This window comes from Fringilla coelebs, assembly GCF_963513975.1.
Source record: "Fringilla coelebs genome assembly, chromosome: 3".
Lineage (NCBI taxonomy): Eukaryota > Metazoa > Chordata > Aves > Passeriformes > Fringillidae > Fringilla > Fringilla coelebs.
In genome coordinates, this window is record NC_140030.1 from 2,120,513 (window position 1) to 2,144,729 (window position 24,217).

A 24,217-nucleotide genomic window follows, 5' to 3' on the forward strand; every position below is an offset into this window, starting at 1 on the left:
AAAAACAAAAAAGAAATTAAAAAAAAAAACACCAAATAAAAACCAAATTAAAAAAAAACCCAAATAAAAACCAAATAAAAACCAAAAAAAAACCAAAAAACCCCCGAAAAAACCCAAATAAAAACCAAAAAAAACCAAATAAAAACCCAAATAAAAACCCAATAATAACCAAATAAAACCAAAAAAAACCCAAAATAAAAACCAAATAATAACGAAATAAAACCAAATAAAAAGAAAAAAAAACCCAAATAAAAATGAAAAAAAACCAAATAAAACCCAAAATAAACCAGAAAAAAACCCCCAAAACCAAAAAAACCCCAAATAAAAACCAAAAAAAACCCCAAATAAAAACCAAATAAAAACGAAAAAAGAAATTAAAAAAAAAAACACCAAATAAAAACCAAATTAAAAAAAAAAACCAAATAAAAACCAAATAAAAACCAAAAAAAAACCAAAAAACCCCCGAAAAAACCCAAATAAAAACCAAAAAAAACCAAATAAAAACCCAAATAAAAACCCAATAATAACCAAATAAAAACCAAAAAAAAACAAAATAAAAACCAAATAATAACGAAATAAAAACCAAATAAAAAGAAAAAAAAAACCCAAATAAAAACGAAAAAAACCCAAATAAAAACCAAATAAAAACCAAAAAAATAAAATAAAAACCAAAAAAAAAACCGAAGAAAAAGAGAGAGAAAAGAGAGAGAAAAAAGAGAAAAAAAAAGAGAATTTAGCGTCGGGGCCGGGGCGGGATTTGGGATTGGGGAGGATTCGGGATTGGGGAGGATTCGGGATTGGGGAGGATTGGGGAGGATTGGGGGAGGATTCGGGATTGGGAGGATTCGGGATTGGGGAGGATTGGGGAGGATTCGGGAGGATTCGGGATTGGGGAGGATTCGGGATTGGGGAGGATTGGGGAGGATTCGGGAGGATTCGGGATTGGGGAGGATTCGGGATTGGGGAGGATTGGGGAGGATTCGGGGAGGATTCGGGATTGGGGAGGATTGGGGAGGATTCGGGATTGGGGAGGATTCGGGATTGGGGAGGATTGGGGAGGATTGGGGAGGATTCGGGATTGGGGAGGATTGGGGAGGATTGGGGAGGATTGGGGAGGATTGGGGAGGATTGGGGAGGATTCGGGAGGATTGGGGAGGATTGGGGAGGATTCGGGAGGATTGGGGAGGATTCGGGAGGATTGGGGAGGATTCGGGAGGATTGGGGAGGATTCGGGAGGATTGGGGAGGATTGGGGATTGGGGAGGATTGGGGAGGATTGGGGAGGATTGGGGAGGATTGGGGAGGATTGGGGAGGATTCCGGAGGATTGGGGAGGATTGGGGAGGATTCGGGAGGATTCGGGAGGATTGGGGAGGATTGGGGAGGATTGGGGAGGATTGGGGAGGATTGGGGAGGATTCGGGAGGATTCGGGAGGATTGGGGAGGATTTGGGATTTTCTGTGTCGGGCTGGGCACTCACTGGAGAGAGGGAGGGAGGGAGGGAGGGACTGAGCTCGGGTCTGGAGCCAGCCCGGGGAGGATCCTGCGGAGAGAAAAGGGCGGGGGGCGGGGAAATCGGGGAGATTTTGGGGAAAAACGGCCCAGAATGGGACTGGGATGGGTCTGGAGGCATCTCAGGGGGTTGAGGGATGGGGTGGAGGTGGAAATTTCCTGAAGGTTTGAAGATTGGGAGGATCCTGGTGGATGGTGGGGCACAGATCCAAGAAAAGATCCCAAGTTTTTAAGACTGGGAGAATCCTGGTGGCTCCCAGATGTTCATCCAGGAAAAGAATTTGGATTTGAGGCAGAAAATCGGCTCCAAAAGGGATCTGGGATGGGTCTGGAGGGATCTCAGAGGGGTTCAGGGACGGGGTGGAGGTGGAAATTTCCTGAAGGTTTGAAGATTGGGAGGATCCTGGTGGATGGTGGGCTCAGATCCAAGAAAAAATTTGGATTTGAGGCAGAAAATTGGCTCTGAATGGAGCTGGGATGGGTCTGGAGGTGTCTCAGAGGAGAACTCATCCTGGAGTGCTGAAGATTGGGAGGATCCTGATGGATGGTGGGCACAGATCCAAGAAAAAATCTGGGATTTTGGGGGAAAAATGGCTCCAAAAGGGAGCTGGGAGGGGCTGGAAGGATCTCAGGGGGGTTCAGGGATGGGGTGAAGGTGGAAATTTCCTGAAGTTTTGAAGATTGGGAGGATCCTGATGGATGGTGGATGTTGATCCAAGAAAAGATCCCAAGTTCTGAAGATTGGGAGGATCCTGGTGGCTCCCAGATGTTGATCCAGGAAAAGAATTTGGATTTGAGGCAGAAAATCGGCTCAGAATGGAGCTGGGATGGGTCTGGAGGCATCTCAGGGGGTTCAGGGGTGGAGGGAGGTGGAGAATTCCTGGAGTGCTGAAGATTGGGAGGATCCTGGTGGCTCCCAGATGTTCATCCAGGAAAAAAAATCTGGATTTGAGGCAATAAAACGTCTCTAGACCAGTCTGGGATGGGGCTGGAGGCATCTCAGGGGGGTTTGAGGGATGGGGTGGAGGTGGAGAATTCCTGAAGGTTTGAAGATTGGGAGGATCCTGATGGATGGTGGGCACAGATCCAAGAAAAAATTGAAATTTTGGGAGAAAAACGGCCCAGAATGGGGCTGGGATGGGTCTGGAGGCATCTCAGAGGAGAACTCATCCTGGAGTGCTGAAGATTGGGAGGATCCTGGTGGATGGTGGGCACAGATCCAAGAAAAGATTTGGGATTGAGGCAGAAAAGCGGCTCCAAAAATGATCTGGGATGGGTCTGGAGGCATCTCAGGGGGTTTGAGGGATGGGTGGAGGTGGAAATTTCCTGGAGTTTTGAAGATTGGGAGGATCCTGGTGGATGGTGGGTGTTGATCCAAGAAAAAAATTGGGATTGAGACAGAAAAATGGATCCAGGAGGAGCTGGAATGGGTCTGGAGGCATCTCAGGGGGTTTGAGGGATGGGGTGGAGGTGGAGCTGTTCCAGAGTTTTGAAGATTGGGAGGATCCTGGTGGATGGTGGGCACAGATCCAAGAAAAAATCTGGGATTTTGGGGGAAAATTGGCTCCTGATGGGGCTGGGATGGGTCTGGAGGCATCTCAGGGGGGTTCAGGGATGGGTTGGAGGTGGAGAATTCCTGGAGTTTCATGGATTGGGAGGATCCTGATGGATGGTGGGCACAGATCCAAGAAAAGATCCCAAGTTCTGAAGATTGGGAGGATCCTGGTGGCTCCCAGATGTTCATCCAGGAAAAAAAATCTGGATTTGAGGCAATAAAACGTCTCTAGACCAGTCTGGGATGGGTCTGGAGGCATCTCAGGGGGTTCAGGGATGGGGTGGAGGTGGAGAATTCCTGAAGGTTTGAAGATTGGGAGGATCCTGGTGGATGGTGGGCATTGATCCAAGAAAAAATTGAAATTTTGGTTGAAAAACGGCTCCTGATGGGGCTGGGATGGGTCTGGAGGCATCTCAGGGGGTTTGAGGGGTGGGTGGAGGTGGAGAATTCCTGGAGTTCTGAAGATTGGGACGATCCTGATGGATGGTGGGCACAGATCCAAGAAAAAATTGAAATTTTGGTGGAAAAACGGCTCCAAAAGGGACCTGGGATGGGTCTGGAGGCATCTCAGAGGAGAACTCATCCTGGAGTTGTGAAGATTGGGAGGATCCTGATGGATGGTGGGTGTTGATCCAAGAAAAAATTGAAATTTTGGTCGAAAAACAGCTCCTAATGGAGCTGGGATGGGTCTGGAGGCATCTCAGGGGGTTTGAGGAAGGAATAGGTGGAGCCATCCTGGAGTTGTGAAGATTGGGAGGATCCTGGTGGCTCCCAGATGTTGATCCAGGAAAAGAATTTGGATTTGAGGCAGAAAAATGTCACTGAATGGAGCTGGGATGGGTCTGGAGACATCTCAGAGGAGTTGGAGACATCTCAGAGGAGAACTCATCCTGGAGTGCTGAAGATTGGGAGGATCCTGATGGATGGTGGGCACAGATCCAAGAAAAAAATTTGGGATTGTGGTGGGAAAAGAGCTCCAGGAGGAGCTGGGATGGGTTTGGAGGCATCTCAGAGGGGTTTGAGGAGCGGGATGGAGGTGGAGACGTCCTGGAGTTTGAAGATTGGGAGGATCCTGATGGATGGTGGGCAGAGATCCAGGAAAAAATTGGGATTGAGGTGGAAGAAGAGCTCCCAGAGGAGCTGGGATGGGTCTGGAGGCATCTCAGAGGGGTTCAGGGATGGGTGGAGGTGGAAATTTCCTGAAGGTTTGAAGATTGGGAGGATCCTGATGGATGGTGGGCGTTGATCCAAGAAAAAAATTGGGATTTTGGGGGAAAAACGGCTCCTGATGGGGCTGGGATGGGTCTGGAAGCATCTCAGAGGAGAACTCATCCTGAAGTTCTGAAGATTGGGAGGATCCTGGTGGATGGTGGGCACAGATCCAAGAAAAAATCTGGGATTTTGGTTGAAAAACGGCTCCTGATGGAGCTGGGATGGGTCTGGAGGCATCTCAGGGGGTTTGAGGGATGGGTGGAGGTGGAGAATTCCTGGAGTTTGGAAGATTGGGAGGATCCTGGTGGCTCCCAGATGTTGATCCAGGAAAAAAAATCTGGATTTGAGGCAGAAAATCGGCTCTGAATGGAGCTGGGATGGGTCTGGAGGCATCTCAGGGGGTTCAGGGATGGGGTGGAGGTGGAGAATTCCTGGAGTTTGAAGATTGGGAGGATCCTGGTGGATGGTGGGTGTTGATCCAAGAAAAGATCCCAAGTTTTGAAGATTGGGAGGATCCTGGTGGATGGTGGGCACAGATCCAAGAAAAGATCCCAAGTTCTGAAGATTGGGAGGATCCTGATGGCTCCCAGATGTTGATCCAGGTAAAAAATGTGGGATTATGGCAGAAAAATGTCACTGAATGGAGCTGGGATGGGTCTGGAGACATCTCAGGGGGTTCAGGGATGGGGTGGAGGTGGAGAATTCCTGAAGGTTTGAAGATTGGGAGGATCCTGGTGGATGGTGGGCACAGATCCAAGAAAAGATCCCAAGTTCTGAAGATTGGGAGGATCCTGGTGGCTCCCAGATGTTGATCCAGGAAAAGAATTTGGATTTGAGGCAGAAAAATGTCACTGAATGGAGCTGGGATGGGTCTGGAGGCATCTCAGAGGGTTTGAGGAATGGGGTGGAGGTGGAAATTTCTTGAAGTTGTGAAGATTGGGAGGATCCTGATGGATGGTGGACACAGATCCGAGGAAAAAATCTGGATTGTGGTGGGAAAAGGGCTCCTGATAGAGCTGGGATGGGTCTGGAGGCATCTCAGGGGGGTTCAGGGATGGGGTGGAGATGGAAATTTCCTGGAGTGCTGAAGATTGGGAGGATCCTGGTGGATGGTGGGCACAGATCCAAGAAAAGAATTGGGATTGTGGTGGGAAAAGGGCTCCAAAAGGGACCTGAGATGGGTCTGGAGGCATCTCAGGGGGGTTCAGGGATGGGGTGGAGGTGGAGAATTCCTGGAGTTTCATGGATTGGGAGGATCCTGATGGATGGTGGGCACAGATCCAAGAAAAGATCCCAAGTTTTGAAGATTGGGAGGATCCTGATGGATGGTGGGCACAGATCCAAGAAAAGATCCCAAGTTTTGAAGATTGGGAGGATCCTGGTGGCTCCCAGATGTTCATCCAGGAAAAGAATTTGGATTTGAGGCAGAAAAATGTCACTGAATGGAGCTGGGATGGGTCTGGAGGGATCTCAGGGGGTTTGAGGGATGGGGTGGAGGTGGAGAATTCCTGGAGTTTTGAAGATTGGGAGGATCCTGGTGGATGGTGGGCACAGATCCAAGAAAAAATTGAAATTTTGGGGGAAAAACGGCCCAGAATGGGGCTGGGAGGGGCTGGAGGCATCTCAGGGGGGTTGAGGGATGGGTTGGAGGTGGAGAATTCCTGGAGTGCTGAAGATTGGGAGGATCCTGGTGGCTCCCAGATGTTGATCCAGGAAAAGAATTTGGATTTGAGGCAGAAAAATGTCACTGAATGGAGCTGGGATGGGTCTGGAAACATCTCAGAGGGTTTGAGGGATGGGGTGGAGGTGGAAATTTCTTGAAGTTGTGAAGATTGGGAGGATCCTGATGGATGGTGGACACAGATCCAAGAAAAAAATTGGGATTGTGGTGGGAAAATGGCTCCAAAAGGGACCTGGGATGGGTCTGGAGGCGTCTCAGAGGAGAACTCATCCTGGAGTGCTGAAGATTGGGAGGATCCTGGTGGATGGTGGGCACAGATCCAAGAAAAAATCTGGGATTTTGGGGGAAAATTGGCTCCTGATGGGGCTGGGATGGGTCTGGAGGCATCTCAGGGGGCTTGAGGGGTGGAGGGAGGTGGAGAATTCCTGGAGTGCTGAAGATTGGGAGGATCCTGGTGGATGGTGGGTGTTGATCCAAGAAAAGATCCCAAGTTCTGAAGATTGGGAGGATCCTGGTGGCTCCCAGATGTTGATCCAGGAAAAGAATTTGGATTTGAGGCAGAAAATCGGCTCTGAATGGAGCTGGGATGGGTCTGGAGACATCTCAGGGGGTTTGAGGGATGAGGTGGAGGTGGAGAATTCCTGGAGTTCTGAAGATTGGGAGGATCCTGATGGATGGTGGATGTTGATCCGGGGAAAAAATTGGGATTTTGGGGGAAAAAGGGCTCCAAAAGGAGCTGGGATGGGTCTGGAGGCATCTCAGGGGGTTCAGAGATGGGGTGGAGGTGGAAATTTCTTGAAGTTTTGAAGATTGGGAGGATCCTGGGGGATGGTGGGCACAGATCCAAGAAAAAATCTGGGATTTTGGGGGAAAAACGGCTCCAAAAGGGACCTGGGATGGGTCTGGAGGCATCTCAGGGGGGTTCAGGGATGGGGATGGGGTGGAGCTGTTCCAGAGTTCTGAAGACTGGGAGGATCCTGGTGGCTCCCAGATGTTGATCCAGGAAAAGAATTTGGATTTGAGGCAGAAAAATGTCACTGAATGGAGCTGGGATGGGTCTGGAGGCATCTCAGGGGGTTTGGAGACATCTCAGAGGAGAACTCATCCTGGAGTGCTGAAGATTGGGAGGATCCTGGTGGATGGAGGGCACAGATCCAAGAAAAAATTGAAATTTTGGTGGAAAAACGGCTCTGAATGGGGCTGGGATGGGTCTGGAGGCATCTCAGGGGGTTCAGGGATTGGGTGGAGGTGGAAATTTCCTGAAGTTTTGAAGATTGGGAGGATCCTGGTGGATGGTGGGCACATATCCAAGAAAAGATCCCAAGTTTTGAAGATTGGGAGGATCCTGGTGGATGGTGGGTGTTGATCCAAGAAAAGATCCCAAGTTTTGAAGATTGGGAGGATCCTGGTGGCTCCCAGATGTTGATCCAGGAAAAGAATTTGGATTTGAGGCAGAAAATCGGCTCAGAATGGAGCTGGGATGGGTCTGGAGGCATCTCAGGGGGTTGAGGGATGGGTGGAGGTGGAAATTTCCTGAAGGTTTGAAGATTGGGAGGATCATGGTGGATGGTGGGCACACATCCGGGGAAAAAATTGGGATTGTGGTGGGAAAACATCTCCAAGAGGAGCTGGGATGGGTCTGGAGGCATCTCAGAGGAGAACTCATCCTGGAGTTGTGGAGATTGGGAGGATCCTGATGGATGGTGGGCACAGATCCAAGAAAAAATCTGGGATTTTGGGGGAAAATCGGCTCCAGGAGGAGCTGGGATGGGTCTGGAGGCATCTCAGAGGGGTTCAGGGATGGGGTGGAGGTGGAGCTGTTCCAGAGTTCTGAAGACTGGGAGGATCCTGATGGCTCCCAGATGTTCATCCAGGAAAAGAATTTGGATTTGAGGCAGAAAAATGTCACTGAATGGAGCTGGGATGGGTCTGGAAACATCTCAGGGGGGTTGGAGACATCTCAGAGGAGAACTCATCCTGAGGTTCTGAAGATTGGGAGGATCCTGGTGGATGGTGGGCACAGATCCAAGAAAAAAAATTGGGATTGTGGTGGGAAAAGAGCTCCAGGAGGAGCTGGGATGGGTCTGGAGGCATCTCAGGGGGGTTTGAGGAGCGGGGTGGAGGTGGAGACGTCCTGGAGTTTGAAGATTGGGAGGATCCTGGTGGATGGTGGGCACAGATCCAAGAAAAAAAATGGGATTTTGGGGGAAAAACAGCTCCAAAAGGGACCTGGGATGGGTCTGGAGGCATCTCAGGGGGGTTCAGGGATGGGGATGGGGTGGAGCTGTTCCAGAGTTCTGAAGACTGGGAGGATCCTGGTGACTCCCAGATGTTGATCCAGGAAAATAATTTGGATTTGAGGCAGAAAAATGTCACTGAATGGAGCTGGGATGGGTCTGGAAACATCTCAGAGGGGTTGGAGGCATCTCAGAGGAGAACTCATCCTGGAGTGCTGAAGATTGGGAGGATCCTGATGGATGGTGGGCACAGATCCAAGAAAAAATCTGGGATTTTGGTTGAAAAACAGCTCCTGATGGAGCTGGGATGGGTCTGGAGGCATCTCAGAGGGATTGAGGGATGGGGTGGAGGAGGAAATTTCCTGAAGGTTTGAAGATTGGGAGGATCCTGGTGGATGGTGGGCACAGATCCAAGAAAAGAATTGGGATTGTGGCAGAAAAACGGCTCCTGATGGAGCTGGGATGGGTCTGGAGACATCTCAGGGGGGTTTGAGGGGTGGGAGGAGGTGGAGAATTCCTGGAGTGCTGAAGATTGGGAGGATCCTGATGGATGGTGGGCACAGATCCAAGAAAAAATTGGGATTGTGGTGGGAAAACGGCTCCAGGAGGAGCTGGGATGGGTCTGGAGGCATCTCAGGGGGGTTGAGGGATGGGGGGAGGTGGAAATTTCCTGAAGTTTTGAAGATTGGGAGGATCCTGATGGATGGTGGATGTTGATCCAAGAAAAGATCACAAGTTTTGAAGATTGGGAGGATCCTGGTGGCTCCCAGATGTTCATCCAGGAAAAGAATTTGGATTTGAGGCAGAAAATCGGCTCTGAATGGAGCTGGGATGGGTCTGGAGGCATCTCAGAGGAGAACTCATCCTGGAGTTGTGAAGATTGGGAGGATCCTGATGGATGGTGGGCACAGATCCAAGAAAAAATCTGGGATTGTGGTGGAAAAAGGGCTCCAGGAGGAGCTGGGATGGGTCTGGAGGCATCTCAGGGGGGTTCAGGGATGGGGTGGAGGTGGAGAATTCCTGGAGTTTCATGGATTGGGAGGATCCTGATGGATGGTGGATGTTGATCCAAGAGAAGAATTGGGATTGAGGTGGGAAAAGGGCTCCAGGAGGAGCTGGGATGGGTCTGGAGGCATCTCAGGGGGGTTGAGGGATGGGTTGGAGGTGGAGAATTCCTGAAGGTTTGAAGATTGGGAGGATCCTGATGGATGGTGGGCACACATCCGGGGAAAAAATCTGGATTGTGGTGGGAAAAGGGCTCCAGGAGGAGCTGGGATGGGTCTGGAAGCATCTCAGGGGGTTTGAAGATGGAATAGGTGGAGCCATCCTGGAGTGCTGAAGATTGGGAGGATCCTGGTGGATGGTGGGTGTAGATCCAAGAAAAGATCCCAAGTTCTGAAGATTGGGAGGATCCTGGTGGCTCCCAGATGTTGATCCAGGAAAAAAAATCTGGATTTGAGGCAATAAAACGTCTCTAGACCAGTCTGGGATGGGTCTGGAGGCATCTCAGAGGGGTTCAGGGATGAGGTGGAGGTGGAAATTTCCTGAAGGTTTGAAGATTGGGAGGATCCTGATGGATGGTGGACGTTGATCCAAGAAAAAATTGAAATTTTGGTTGAAAAAGGGCTCCTGATGGAGCTGGGATGGGTCTGGAGACATCTCAGGGGGTTCAGGGATGGGGGGAGGTGGAAATTTCCTGAAGTTCTGAAGATTGGGAGGATCCTGATGGATGGTGGATGTTGATCCAAGAAAAGATCCCAAGTTCTGAAGATTGGGAGGATCCTGGTGGCTCCCAGATGTTGATCCAGGAAAAAAAAACTGGATTTGAGGCAATAAAACGTCTCTAGACCAGTCTGGGATGGGGCTGGAGGCATCTCAGGGGGTTCAGGGATGGGGTGGAGGTGGAAATTTCCTGGAGGTTTGAAGATTGGGAGGATCCTGGTGGATGGTGGGCACAGATCCAGGGAAAAAGTTGGGATTTTGGTGGGAAAAGGGCTCCAGGAGGAGCTGGGATGGGTCTGGAGGCATCTCAGGGGGTTCAGGGATGGGGTGGAGGTGGAGACATCCTGGAGTTTCATGGATTGGGAGGATCCTGGTGGCTCCCAGATGTTGATCCAGGAAAAGAATTTGGATTTGAGGCAGAAAAACGGCTCTGAATGGAGCTGGGATGGGTCTGGAAACATCTCAGAGGAGAACTCATCCTGGAGATCTGTGGGTGGGGAGGATCCTGATGGATGGTGGGCACAGATCCAAGAAAAAATCTGGGATTTTGGGGGAAAAACGGCTCCAAAAGGGACCTGGGATGGGTCTGGAGGCATCTCAGGGGGGTTTGAGGGATGGGGTGGAGGTGGAGAATTCCTGGAGTGCTGAAGATTGGGAGGATCCTGGTGGCTCCCAGATGTTCATCCAGGAAAAGAATTTGGATTTGAGGCAGAAAAATGTCACTGAATGGAGCTGGGATGGGTCTGGAGACATCTCAGAGGGGTTGGAGACATCTCAGAGGAGAACTCATCCTGGAGTGCTGAAGATTGGGAGGATCCTGATGGATGGTGGGCACAGATCCAAGAAAAAATCTGGGATTTTGGGTGAAAAACGGCTCCAAAAGGGACCTGGGATGGGTCTGGAGACATCTCAGGGGGTTTGAGGGGTGGGGTGGAGGTGGAATTTTCATGAAGTTTTGAAGATTGGGAGGATCCTGATGGATGGTGGGCACAGATCCAAGAAAAAATCTGGGATTTTGGGGGAAAAACGGCTCCTGATGGAGCTGGGATGGTTTTGGAGGCATCTCAGAGGGATTGGAGACATCTCAGAGGAGAACTCATCCTAGAGTTGTGAAGACTGGGAGGATCCTGATGGATGGTGGGCACACATCCAAGAAAAGATTTGGGATTGTGGTGGGAAAAGGGCTCCAGGAGGAGCTGGGATGGGTCTGGAGGCATCTCAGGGGGGTTTGAGGGGTGGGTGGAGGTGGAGAATTCCTGGAGTTTTGAAGATTGGGAGGATCCTGGTGGATGATGGGTGTTGATTCAGAAAAAAATTGGGATTGTGGTGGGAAAAGAGCTTCAGAAGGAGCTGGGATGGGTCTGGAGGCATCTCAGAGGAGAACTCATCCTGGAGTGCTGAAGATTGGGAGGATCCTGATGGATGGTGGGCACAGATCCAAGAAAAAATCTGGGATTTTGGGGGAAAAACGGCTCCAAGAGGAGCTGGGATGGGTCTGGAGGCATCTCAGGGGGTCTGAGGGATGGGTGGAGGTGGAGAATTCCTGAAGTTTTGAAGATTGGGAGGATCCTGATGGATGGTGGGCACAGATCCAAGAGAAGATCCCAAGTTCTGAAGATTGGGAGGATCCTGGTGGCTCCCAGATGTTGATCCAGGAAAAAAAATCTGGATTTGAGGCAATAAAACGTCTCTAGACCAGTCTGGGATGGGTCTGGAGACATCTCAGAGGGTTTGAGGGATGGGGTGGAGGTGGAAATTTCTTGAAGTTGTGAAGATTGGGAGGATCCTGATGGATGGTGGACACAGATCCGAGAAAAAAATTGGGATTGTGGTGGAAGAAGAGCTCCAAGAGGAGCTGGGATGGGTCTGGAGGCATCTCAGGGGAGAACTCATCCTGGAGTGCTGAAGATTGGGAGGATCCTGATGGATGGTGGGCACAGATCCATGGAAAAATTGAAATTTTGGTGGAAAAACGGCTCCAGGAGGAGCTGGGATGGGTCTGGAGGCCTCTCAGGGGGTTTGAGGAACGGGATGGAGGTGGAAATTTCCTGAAGTTCTGAAGATTGGGAGGATCCTGATGGATGGTGGGCACAGATCCAGGGAAAAAGTTGGGATTTTGGTGGGAAAAGAGCTCCAGGAGGAGCTGGGATGGGTCTGGAGACATCTCAGAGGAGAACTCATCCTGGAGTGCTGAAGATTGGGAGGATCCTGATGGATGGTGGGCACAGATCCAAGAAAAAATTTGGATTATGGCTGAAAAATGGCTCTGAATGGAGCTGGGATGGGTCTGGAGGCATCTCAGGGGGTCTGAGGGATGGGTGGAGGTGAAAATTTCCTGAAGGTTTGAAGATTGGGAGGATCCTGATGGATGGTGGGTGTTGATCCAAGAAAAGATCCCAAGTTTTGAAGATTGGGAGGATCCTGGTGGCTCCCAGATGTTGATCCAGGAAAAGAATTTGGATTTGAGGCAGAAAATCGGCTCTGAATGGAGCTGGGATGGGTCTGGAGACATCTCAGAGGAGAACTCGTCCTGGAGTGCTGAAGATTGGGAGGATCCTGATGGATGGTGGGCATTGATTCGAGGAAAAAATTTGGATTGTGGTGGGAAAACGGCTGCAGACTGGGCTGAGATGGGTCTGGAGGCATCTCAGAGGGGTTCAGGGATGGGGTGGAGGTGAAGAATTCCTGGAGTTTTGAAGATTGGGAGGATCCTGATGGATGGTGGATGTTTATCCAGGGAAAAAAATGGGATTGAGGCAGAAAAACGGCTCCATAAGGGACCTGGGATGGGTCTGGAGGGATCTCAGGGGTGTTGAGGGATGGGGTGGAGATGGAAATTTCCTGAAGGTTTGAAGATTGGGAGGATCCTGATGGATGGTGGGCACAGATCCGAGGAAAAAATCTGGATTGTGGTGGGAAAAGGGCTCCTGATGGAGCTGGGATGGGGCTGGAGGCATCTCAGGGGGTTTGAGGAGCGGGATGGAGGTGGAAATTTCCTGAAGTTTTGAAGATTGGGAGGATCCTGGTGGATGGTGGGCACAGATCCAAGAAAAGAATTGGGACTGTGGTGGGAAAAGGGCTCCAAAAGGGACCTGGGATGGGTCTGGAGGCATCTCAGGGGGTTTGAGGGACGGGTCTGGCCCTGGGGTGGCCCTGGGGTGGGGTGGCCCTGGGGTGGGGTGGCCGTGGGGTGGCCCTGGGGTGGGGTGGGTGCAGGTGGAGCCATCCCGGATTCCCGGTTCCTGCGGATTTGGCGGCGGAAGTGACGTTCCGGGGGTTTGGGGTGGATTTGGTGGCACCTGGTGGTGGTGGCTTTGACCCAGTGGTGTCACCCAAAGGTGTCACCCAGCACCCATGTGACCATGGTGGCTTCAACCCAAAAGTGTCACCCAGCACCCAAGTGGCCATGGTGGCCTCGACCCAGTGGTGTCACCCAAAGGTGTCACCCAGCACCCAAGTGGCCATGGTGGCTTCGACCCAAAGGTGTCACCCAGCACCCAAGTGGCCATGGTGGCTTCGACCCAGTGGTGTCACCCAAAGGTGTCACCCAGCACCCATGTGACCATGGTGGCTTCGACCCAGTGGTGTCACCCAAAGGTGTCAACCAACCCTGATGTGACCATGGTGGCTTCAACACAACGGTGTCACCCAAAGGTGACACCCAACATTGGTGGGACCATGGTGGCTTCAACCAAAAGGTGTCACCCAGCATGAAGGTGGCCATTGTGGCCTCAACCCAATGGTGTCACCCACACTGAGGTGGCCATGGTGGCTTCAACCCAAGGGATGTCACCCAATGGTGGTGGCACCTTGGTGGCTCCAACCCACTGGTGTCACCCACACTGAGGTGACCATGGTGGCTTCAACCCAACGGTGTCACCCAGTGGTGTCACCCAACACTGGTGGGACCTCGGTGGCTTCATGCCCAGTGGTGTCACCCAGGACTTGGTGGCTTCACCCCATGGGTGTCACCCAACACTGGTGGGACCTTGGAGCTGTCACACCCCGTGGTTGGTTGTCACCCAACACCGATGGCTCCAAGCCTTAGGGGTGTCCCCAACACCGGTGGGACCTTGGTGGCCTCAAACCCAAGAGGTGTCACCCAGTATTGATGTGACCCCAGTGACTTCAAGCCCAAGGCTGTCACCCAGCGCTGGTGGCACCATGGTGGCTCCAACCCCAGGAGGTGACACCCATTGGGTGTCACCCAGCGCTGGTGGCACCATGGTGGGTCCAACCCCAGGAGGTGACACCCATTGGGTGTCACCCAGCGCTGGTGGCACCATGGTGGCTCCAACCCCAGGAGGTGACACCCATTGGGTGTCACCCAGCGCTGGTGGCACCATGGTGGCTCCAAACCCAAGAGGTGTCACCCAGTATTGGTGTGACCTCAGTGACTTCCAGCCCAAGGCTGTCACCCAGCGCTGGTGGCACCATGGTGGCTCCAACCCCAGGAGGTGTCACCCCATGGGTGTCACCCAGCGCTGGTGGCACCATGGTGGCTCCAAACCCAAGAGGTGTCACCCCAGGGGTGTCACCAACATTGGTGTGACTCTGGTGGCTCCAACCCCAGGAGGTGACACCCATGGGGTGACACCAACACTGCTGTCACCCTGGTGACCTCAGCCCCAATGGGTGTCACCGAACACTGGTGGCACCTTGGTGGCTCCAACCCCTATGGGTGTCACCAACATCGGTGTTACCATGGTGACCTCAGCCCCAATGGGTGTCACCAACATCGGTGTTACCATGGTGACCTCAGCCCCAATGGGTGTCACCCATCATCGGTGTTACCATGGTGACCTCAGCCCCAATGGGTGTCACCCATCATCGGTGTTACCATGGTGACCTCAGCCCCAATGGGTGTCACCAACATCGGTGTTACCATGGCAACCTCAGCCCCAGTGGGTGTCACCAACATGGGTGTGACCCTGGTGACCTCAGCCCCAGTGGGTGTCACCAACATGGGTGTGACCCTGGTGACCTCAACCCCAATGGGTGTCACTGTCACCAACATCAGTGTTACCATGGTGACCTCAGCCCCAATGGGTGTCACCAACATCAGTGTTACCATGGTGACCTCAGCCCCAATGGGTGTCACCAACATCAGTGTTACCATGGTGACCTCAGCCCCAATGGGTGTCACCAACGCTGGTGTGACCTTGGTGGCTCCAACACCAATGGGTGTCACCAACACTGGTGGCACCTTGGTGACCTGAGCCCCAACGGGTGTCACCCAATGCTGGTGTGACCTTGGTGACCTCAGCCTCAATGGGTGTCACCCAACACTGGTGTGACCTTGGTGGCTCCAACACCAATGGGTGTCACCAGCACGGGTGTGACCCTGGTGACCGCAGCCCCAATGGGTGTCACCCAATGCTGGTGTGACCTTGGTGACCTCAGCCCCCAGAGATGTGACCCAATGGTGCCACCCAACGCTGGTGTGACTCTGGTGACCTCAGCCCCAATGGGTGCCACCCAACGCTGGTGTGACTCTGGTGACCTCAGCCCCAATGGGTGTCACCCAACACCGGTGTCACCAACACTGGTGTGACCATGGTGGCGTCAGCCCCAACAGGTGTCACCCAATTTCAGTGTTACCATGGTGACCTCAACCCCAATGGGTGTCACCCAACTTCAGTGTTACCATGGTTACCTCAGCCCCACTGGGTGTCACCAACACTGGTGTGACCTTGGTGACCTCAGCCCCAATGGGTGTCACCAACATGGGTGTGACAATGGTGACCTCAGACTCAATGGGTGTCACCCAACGCTGGTGTGACCTTGGTGACCTCAGCCCCAATGGGTGTCACCAACATCCGTGTTACCATGGTGACCTCAACCCCAAGAAATGTCACCAACATCAGTGTGACCCTGGTGACCTCAGCGCCAATGGGTGTCACTGTCACCCAACATTGGTGTGACCCTGGTGACCTCAGCCCCAAGAGGTGTCACTCAACACTGGTGTGACCATGGTGACCTCAGCCCCAATGGGTGTCACCAACATTGGTGTGACCATGGTGACCTCAGCCCCAATGGGTGTCACCCAACACTGGTGACACCTTGGTGACCTCAGCCCCAATGGGTGTCACCAACATGGGTGTGACCATGGTGACGTCAGCCCCAATGGGTGTCACCCAACACGGATGTGACCATGGTGGCTCCAACCCCAATGGATGTCACCAACATTGATGTGACCATGGCGACCTCAGCCCCAATGGGTGTCACCCAATGCTGGTGTGACCATGGCGACCTCAGCCCCAAGAGGTGTGACCCAATGGTGCCACCCAACGCTGGTGTGACTCTGGTAACCTCAGCCCCAATGGGTGTCACCCAACACTGGTGTGACCCTGGTGGCTCCAACACCAATGGGTGTCACCAACATGGGTGTGACCATGGTGACCTCAGCCCCACTGGGTGTCACCCAACATTGGTGTGACCATGGTGACCTCAGCCCCAATGGGTGTCACCAACATGGGTGTGACCATGGCGACCTCAGCACCAAGAGGTGTGACCCAATGGTGCCACGCAACACTGGTGTGACCCTGGTGACCTCAGCCCCAATGGGTGTCACCCAACGCTGGTGTCACCAACACTGGTGTGACCCTGGTGACCTCAGCCCCAGTGGGTGTCACCCAACGCTGGTGTCACCAACACTGGTGTGACCACGGTGACCTCAGCCCCAATGGGTGTCACCAACATGGGTGTGACCATGGTGCCCTCAGCCCCAGGAGGTGTCACCCAACACTGGTGGCACCTTGGCGGCTCCAACCCCTATGGGTGTCACCAACATCGGTGTTACCATGGTAACCTCAGCCCCAATGGGTGTCACCAACACTGGTGTGACCTTGGTGACCTCAGCCCCAATGGGTGTCACCAACATCGGTGTTACCATGGTGACCTCAGCCCCAATGGATGTCACCAACATGGGTGTGACAATGGCGACCTCAGACTCAATGGGTGTCACCCAATGCTGGTGTGACCTTGGTGGCACCAACCCCAATGGGTGTCACCAACACTGGTGTGACCCTGGTGCTTTCACCCCAACCATGAACAGGAAGAACCTTCGAACCCAACCCAACCCAACCCAACCCAACCCAACCCAACTCAACCCAACCCAACCCAACCCACCCCACCCCAGCCCCGCCGCCATTCCGTCCCCACCGCTCCGGGTCTATCCCAGATTTTTCCCGGGAATGTCCCGGTGCCCCGGGGCGGTTGGAGGAGCCCCGACTGACCTGGGCGCCGTCGGGCTCGGCCTTGAGCAGCTCCGCCGAGCCCAGCTGGTTGCAGTAGAGCCCTGGGGGCCTCAGCGCCGCCTCCGGGACCTGCCGGGACACACAGCCACGCTCAGCGGGGATCCGGGACCGGGAACGGCGCGGGGACACCGGGAGCGGGGTTTGGGATGGGTGTTGGTGTTGGGTTTGGGATGGGGATCTGGGGTTGGGTGGGGTTTGGGATGGGGATGGGGATGGGTTTGGGTTTGGGATGGGGATGGGGATTGGTGTTGGGTTTGGGATGGGGATTGGTGTTGGGTTTGGGATGGGGATGGGGATTGGTGTTGGGTTTGGGATGGGGATTGGTGTTGGGTTTGGGATGGGGATGGGGATCCCATGGTGGGTTTGGGATGGGGATCTGGTGTTGGGTTGGGTTTGGGATGGGGATCTGGGGTTGGGTTTGGGATGGGGATGGGGATTGGTGTTGGGTTTAGGATGGGGATCTGGGGTTGGGTTGGGTTTGGGATGCATCTCGTGTTGGGTTTGGGATGGGGATGGGGATCCCATGGTGGGTTTGGGATGGAGATCTGGTGTTGGGTGGGGTTTGGGATGGATCTCGTGTTCAGGGGTTTGGATGGATCTCTTGTTGGGTTTGGGATGGATCTCGTGTTCAGGGGTTTGGGATGGATCTCGTGTTCAGGGGGGTTTGGGATGGATCTCGTGTTGGGTTTGGGATGGATCTCGTGTTGGGTTTGGGATGGATGTCGTGTTGGGTTTGGGATGGATCTCGTGTTGGGTTTGGGATGGATCTCGTGTTCAGGGTTTGGGATGGATCTCGTGTTGGGTTTGGGATGGATCTCGTGTTCAGGGGTTTGGGATGGATCTCGTGTTGGCTTTGGGATGGATCTCGTGTTGGCTTTGGGATGGATCTCGTGTTCAGGGGTTTGGGATGGATCTGGTGTTCAGGGAATTTGGGATGGATCTGGTGTTCAGGGAATTTGGGATGGGGAATCTCCATGGATCAATCGGGATCCCAGTGGGATCTGTTCCAACGTTCTGCTCTCCTTCCCCCGTTCCTACCCTATATCCAGCCATTCCCGATCCCATTCCTGATCCCATTCCCATCTCCCCCGGGATCCATGGCCCCATTCCTGATCCCATTCCCTACTCCCACTGGAAACAGGAATGGATCCACAGTCCCATTCCCGATCCCATTCCCGATCCCATTCCTGATCCCATTCCCGATCCCATTCCACTCTCATTCCCAGTTTTCAGTGATCCACAGCTCCATTCCCAATCCCATTCCCGATCCCATTCCCATTTCCAGTGGAAACAGGAACAGATCCACAGCTCCATTCCCAATCCCCTTCCCAATCCCATTCCTGATCCCATTTTTTATTCCCAGTGATCCACAGCCCCATTCCCGATCCCATTCCTGACCCCATTCCCATTCCCAATCCCATTCCCGATCCCATTTCCTATTCCCAGTGATCCATGGCCCCATTCCCAATCCCATTCCCGATCCCATTTCCTATTCCCAGTGATCCATGGTCCCATTCCTGATCCCATTCCTTATCCCATTCCCGATCCCATTCCTGATCCCATTCCCATTCCCAATCTCATTCCCAGTGATCCCTGGCCCCATTCCCGATCCCATTCCCGATCCCATTCCCTATCCCATTTCCTACTCCCAGTGATCCATGGTCCTATTCCCAATCCCATTCCCAGTGATCCATGGCCCCATTCCCGATCCCATTCCCTATCCCATTTCCTACTCCCAGTGATCCATGGCCCCATTCCCGATCCCATTTCCATTCCCAGTGATCCATGGCCCCATTCCCGATCCCATTCCCGATCCCATTTCCATTCCCAGTGATCCATGGCCCCATTCCCGATCCCATTCCTGATCCCATTTCCATTCCCAGTGATCCATAGCCCCGATCCCGATCCCATTCCTGATCCCATTCCTGATCCCATTCCCGATCCCAATCCCATTCCCATTCCCATTCCCATTTCCATTCCCAGTGATCCACGGCCCCATTCCTGATCCCATTTCTGACCCTATTCCCATTCCCAGTGCTCCATGGCCCCGTTCCCGATCCCATTCCCAATCCCATTCCCAATCCCAATCCCAATCCCATTCCCGATCCCATTCCCATTCCCAGTGATCCATGGTCCCATTCCCGATCCCATTCCCGATCCCATTCCCGATCCCGATCCCATTCCCGATCCTGATCCCATTCACATTCCCAGTGATTCACGGCCCCATTCCTGATGCCATTCCCATTCCCGATCCCGATCCCGATCCCATTCCCATTCCCAGTGGTCCCTGGCCCTTTCCCAATCCCATTCCTGATCCCATTCCTGATCCCATTCCTGATCCCATTCCTGATCCCATTCCCGATTCCAATCCCATTCCCAATCCCTTTCCCAGTGATCCAGGGCCCCACTCCCGATCCCATTCCCAGTGATCCCTGGCCCCATTCCCAATCCCATTCCCGATCCCATTCCCATTTCATTCCCAGTGATCCCTGGCCCCATTCCCGATCCCATTCCCAATCCCAATGATCCATGGCCCCATTCCCGATCCCGATCCCGTTCCCTCGTGGCTCCCACCTGCTCCGAGCACATGGAGTTGATTCCGGCCATGACGGGATTCATGGGAATGCCGCCGCCCATGGCGCCCATGCCGGGAACGCCGCCGGGAACGCCGCCGGAGCCGCCGGGAATGCCGGAGCCGGGAATGCCGCCGGAGCCGCCGGGAATGCCGCCGGAGCCGGGAATGCCGCCGGAGCCGGCCATGGAGACGGTGATGCTCATGTTGTTGTACATCCCCTGCGGAGCCGCCGGCGCCGCCGCCGCCCCCGCCGGGCCGAAAACGCTGGAAAACCGGGAAAGGGCGTCGGGATCGGCCGTGATCCGAAAGGAAAAAATAAATAAATCCCGGAATTCCCAAAAAACCCCCGGTTCCGGTGCTGGGATCGCGGAGGTTCGGTTCCGTCGCGGGCTGGGGTGGTCTGAGATTTCCTGGGATGGTCCCCAGGATTTTCTGGGAATTCCTTCCTGAATTCCTCCTCCTTTCCCTTGGAATTCCCTTTTTTCCGTGAGGAATTGGGATTTTCAGGGAATTCTGGGATGGTTTGGGTGGGAAGGGGCCTTAAGGAGAAGCCACGGGAATATTCCAGGATGTGATTTTTCCTTGGAAAAGTTCCAAGGATGAGACGGCCACAGATTCCTTTGGAATTCCAGCCTAGCTGGGAATTCCTTCCCAAATCCAATTTTCCCTTTCCCAGGGAATTCCCTCCATTCCCAGCTCTCCCAGCCTGGCATTGGATCCATCCCCATCCCGACTCCTCTCTGGGAAGGAATTTTGGGAATTCCCTGGGAATTCAGGACTCCAGGCAGGGTCTCCCTTCCCTTTTCCATCCCTGAATTCCACAAAAATCCCTGGGGATGGATCCTGAGTGTCCTGGATCCCAGAATCCCAAAACAGTTTGGGATTATGGGATCCGTGGACCCTCAATCCCATCCCATCCCAACCCCAAAATCCCAGGATTTTCCAGCCTGTCCTTGGACACTCCCAGGGATTCTCTGGGAATTCCCAAATCCCACAATCCCAATTCCCCCTTTTCCCTGGAGCTGCTCCCATCCTAAATCCACCTGATCCCGATCCCATTCCCGATCCCGATCCCAATCCCATTCCCAGGGATCCACGGCCCCATCCCAAGGGCCGGAATTTCTCGGGATGTCTCTGCCCCCCCAAGGCCATCCCAGCTCCAAACTTTGATCCCATTCCCAATGCAGGGAATGTGGATCCCTTGGGAATTCCCGGGATCATCGGCGCTCGGTGCCCTCCGGAGTGACGTCCTGTGGGATTTTGGGATGGGGATCCCAGCGGGGGGTTGGGATCTGCTCCGATCCCATTCCCGATCCCATTCCCAATCCCGATCCCGTTCCCCATTCCCAGGGCAGGAGGCGATTCCGAAGGGCAATTCCCACGGATGATTCCAAAGAACGATTCCAAGGGATTGATCCAGTGGGTGATTCCAAGGGGTGATTCCCATGGATAAATCCAAGGAATTATTTCAATGTGTGACTCCAATGGACAATTCCAAGGGGTGACTCCCATGGATAAATCCAATGGATAATTCCAGAGGAAAATTCCGCTGGAAAATTCCAATGGGTGACTCCCGTGAATAATCCCAGTGGATAATTCCAAAGGAAAATTCCAAAGAATAATCCCAATGGATAATTCCAAAGGATCATTCCAATAGATAATTCCCATGGTTGACTCCCATGGATAATTCCAATGGACAATTCCATAGGGTGACTCCCATGGATAAATCCAATGGATAATTCCAGAGGAAAATTCCGCTGGACAATTCCAATGGGTGACTCCCGTGAATAATCCCAGTGGATAATTCCAAAGGAAAATTCCAAAGAATAATCCCAATGGATAATTCCAAAGGATCATTCCAATAGATAATTCCCATGGTTGACTCCCATGGATAATTCCAATGGACAATTCCATAGGGTGACTCCCATGGATAAATCCAATGGATAATTCCAGAGGAAAATTCCAATGGACAATTCCAAAGGATGACTCCCATGGATAAATCCAATGGATAATTCCAAAGAAAAATTCCAAAGGATAATCCCAGTGGATTACTCCAATGGATAATTCCAAAGGATCATTCCAAAGGATCATTCCCATGGGTGACTCCCATGGATAATTCCCACAGATAATTCCAATGGAGAATTCCAATGGATGATTCCCATGGGTGACTGCCATGGATAATTCCAATGGGTAATTCCCATGGAAAATCCCAATGGACAATCCCAATGGACAATTCCAAGGGATGCCTCCAATGGACAATTCCAAAGGATTATTCCAATGGGTCATTCCCATGGATAATCCCAATGAGTGACTCCAGAGGAACATTCCAAAGGATAATTCCAAAGGATAAATCCAAAGGATAATCCCAACAGATAATTCCTATGGGTGACTCCAGAGGATAATTCCAAAGGATGATTCCAATGGATAATTCCCATGGATAATTCCAGTGGATAACTCCTATGGACTATTCCAACAGGTAATTCCAATGGATAATTCCCATGGATAATCCCAGTGGATAATTCCCATGGAAAATCCCAATGGCCAATTCCAAAGGAAAACTGCAATGGATGAATCCAACGGATGATCCCAATGACTCCAATGAATAATTCCCATGGAAAATTCCAGTGGACAATCCCAAAGGACAATTCCAATGGACAATCCCAATGGACAATCCCAATGGGTAATCCCAGTGGGTGATTCCATGGATAATTCCAACGGATAATTTCAAAGATTGATTCCAATGGATAATTTCATTGGACAATTCCAATGGACAATCCCAACGGACGAATCCAATGGACAATCCCAAGGGACAATTTCAATGGACAATCCCAATGGATAATTCCAATGGATAATTCCAATGGACAATCCCAATGGATAATCCCAATTGGCCATCCCAATGGACAATCCCAATGGATAACCCCAGTAGATAATCCCAATGGACAATCCCAATGGATGATCCCAATGGACAATCCCAATGGACAATCCCAATGGATGATCCCAATGGACAATCCCAATGGACAATTTCAAAGATTGATTCCAACAGAAAATCGCAGAGGACAATCCCAATGGACAATTCCAAAGGAAAATCCCAATGAACAATTCCATTGCAAAAATCCCCATGGACAATTCCAATGGACAATCCCAATGGACGATTCCAATGGATAATCCCAAAGGATAATTCCAATTAACAATTACAATGGACAATCCCAATGGACAATTCCAATGAGTGACTCTAATGGACAATCCAGTGGACAATTCCAATGGACAATCCCAATGGACAATTGCAATGCATGATTCCAATGGACAATCCCAATGGATAATCCCAATGGATAACCCCAATGGATAATTCCATTTAACAATCACAATGGATGATTCCAATGGACAATCCCAATGGATGATTCCAATGGATAATTACAATGGATGATTCCAATGGACAATTCCAATGGATGATTCCAATGGACAATTCCAATGGATGATTCCAATGGATGATTCCAATGGACAACCCCAATGGACAACCCCAATGGACAACCCCAATGGACATTCCCAATGGACAATCCCAATGGGTGACTCCAAGGGACATTCCCAAAGGACAGTGCCAATGGACGATCCCCATGGACAATCCCAATGGATGATCCCAATGGACAATTACACTGGACAATCCCAATGAGTGAGTCCAATGGACGATCCCAATGGACAATCCCAAAGGATAATCCCCATGGACAATCGCAATGGACGATTCCAATCGATAATTCCAGTGGACAATCCCAATGAGTAACTCCAATGGATGATCCCAAAGGACAATGCCAATGGATGATCCCATGGACAATCCCAATGGATGATTCCAAAGGATAATCCCAATGGACAATCCCAATGGGTAATTTCAAAGAATTTGGACAATTCCAAATGAGAGTCCCAAAAGATAATTCCAATGGGTGACTCCAATGGGTAATTCCAATGGATAATTCCCATGGACAATCCCCATGGACAGTCCCCGACGAGTGACTCCAATGGACAATCCCAAGGGATGTTCCCAATGGACAATCCAAATGGATAATCCCAGTGGACAATGCCAATGGATGTTCCCAATGGATGATCCAAATGGATAATCCCAGTGGAAAATTCCCATGGACAATCCCAATGGACAATTCCAAAGCACAGTCCCAATGGACAACCCCAATGGAAAATGCCAAAGGATGATTCCATTGGACAGTCCCAATGGACAAAACCAATGAGCGACCCCAACTGACAATCCCAAGGGATAATCCCAATGGAGAATTCCAAAGGATAAATCCAATGGACAATCCCAATAATTGACCCCAATGGACAATCCCAATGGACAATGCCAATGGACAATGCCAATGAATTATTCCATTGGACAATCCCAATAATTGACCCCAATGGACAATCCCAATAATTGACCCCAATGGACAATCCCAATAATTGACCCCAATGGACAATCCCAATGG

At 51.9% G+C, this 24,217-nt stretch overlaps 2 protein-coding genes across 2 annotated transcripts in view; both read right to left on the reverse strand.

Moving 5' to 3' along the window:
• CHRNA2 (cholinergic receptor nicotinic alpha 2 subunit) overlaps window positions 1-16,405 on the reverse strand; it is a gene marked incomplete at both ends in the record, with an annotated part of 37,721 nt that extends 21,316 nt beyond the window's left edge. The window contains 2 exons of the mRNA XM_084201651.1: window positions 1,479-1,541; window positions 16,342-16,405. Of these exons, the coding sequence (XP_084057777.1) occupies window positions 1,479-1,541; window positions 16,342-16,405 (127 nt within the window). The remainder of the gene's footprint in view (window positions 1-1,478; window positions 1,542-16,341) is intronic.
• Window positions 16,406-16,926: 521 nt separating this feature from the next.
• The window catches only part of NCOA1 (nuclear receptor coactivator 1), a gene marked incomplete at both ends in the record, with an annotated part of 93,103 nt that continues 85,812 nt past the window's right edge, over window positions 16,927-24,217 (reverse strand). The window contains 3 exons of the mRNA XM_084201652.1: window positions 16,927-16,981; window positions 17,049-17,245; window positions 19,751-20,015. Coding sequence (XP_084057778.1) covers window positions 16,927-16,981; window positions 17,049-17,245; window positions 19,751-20,015 — 517 coding nt within the window. The remainder of the gene's footprint in view (window positions 16,982-17,048; window positions 17,246-19,750; window positions 20,016-24,217) is intronic.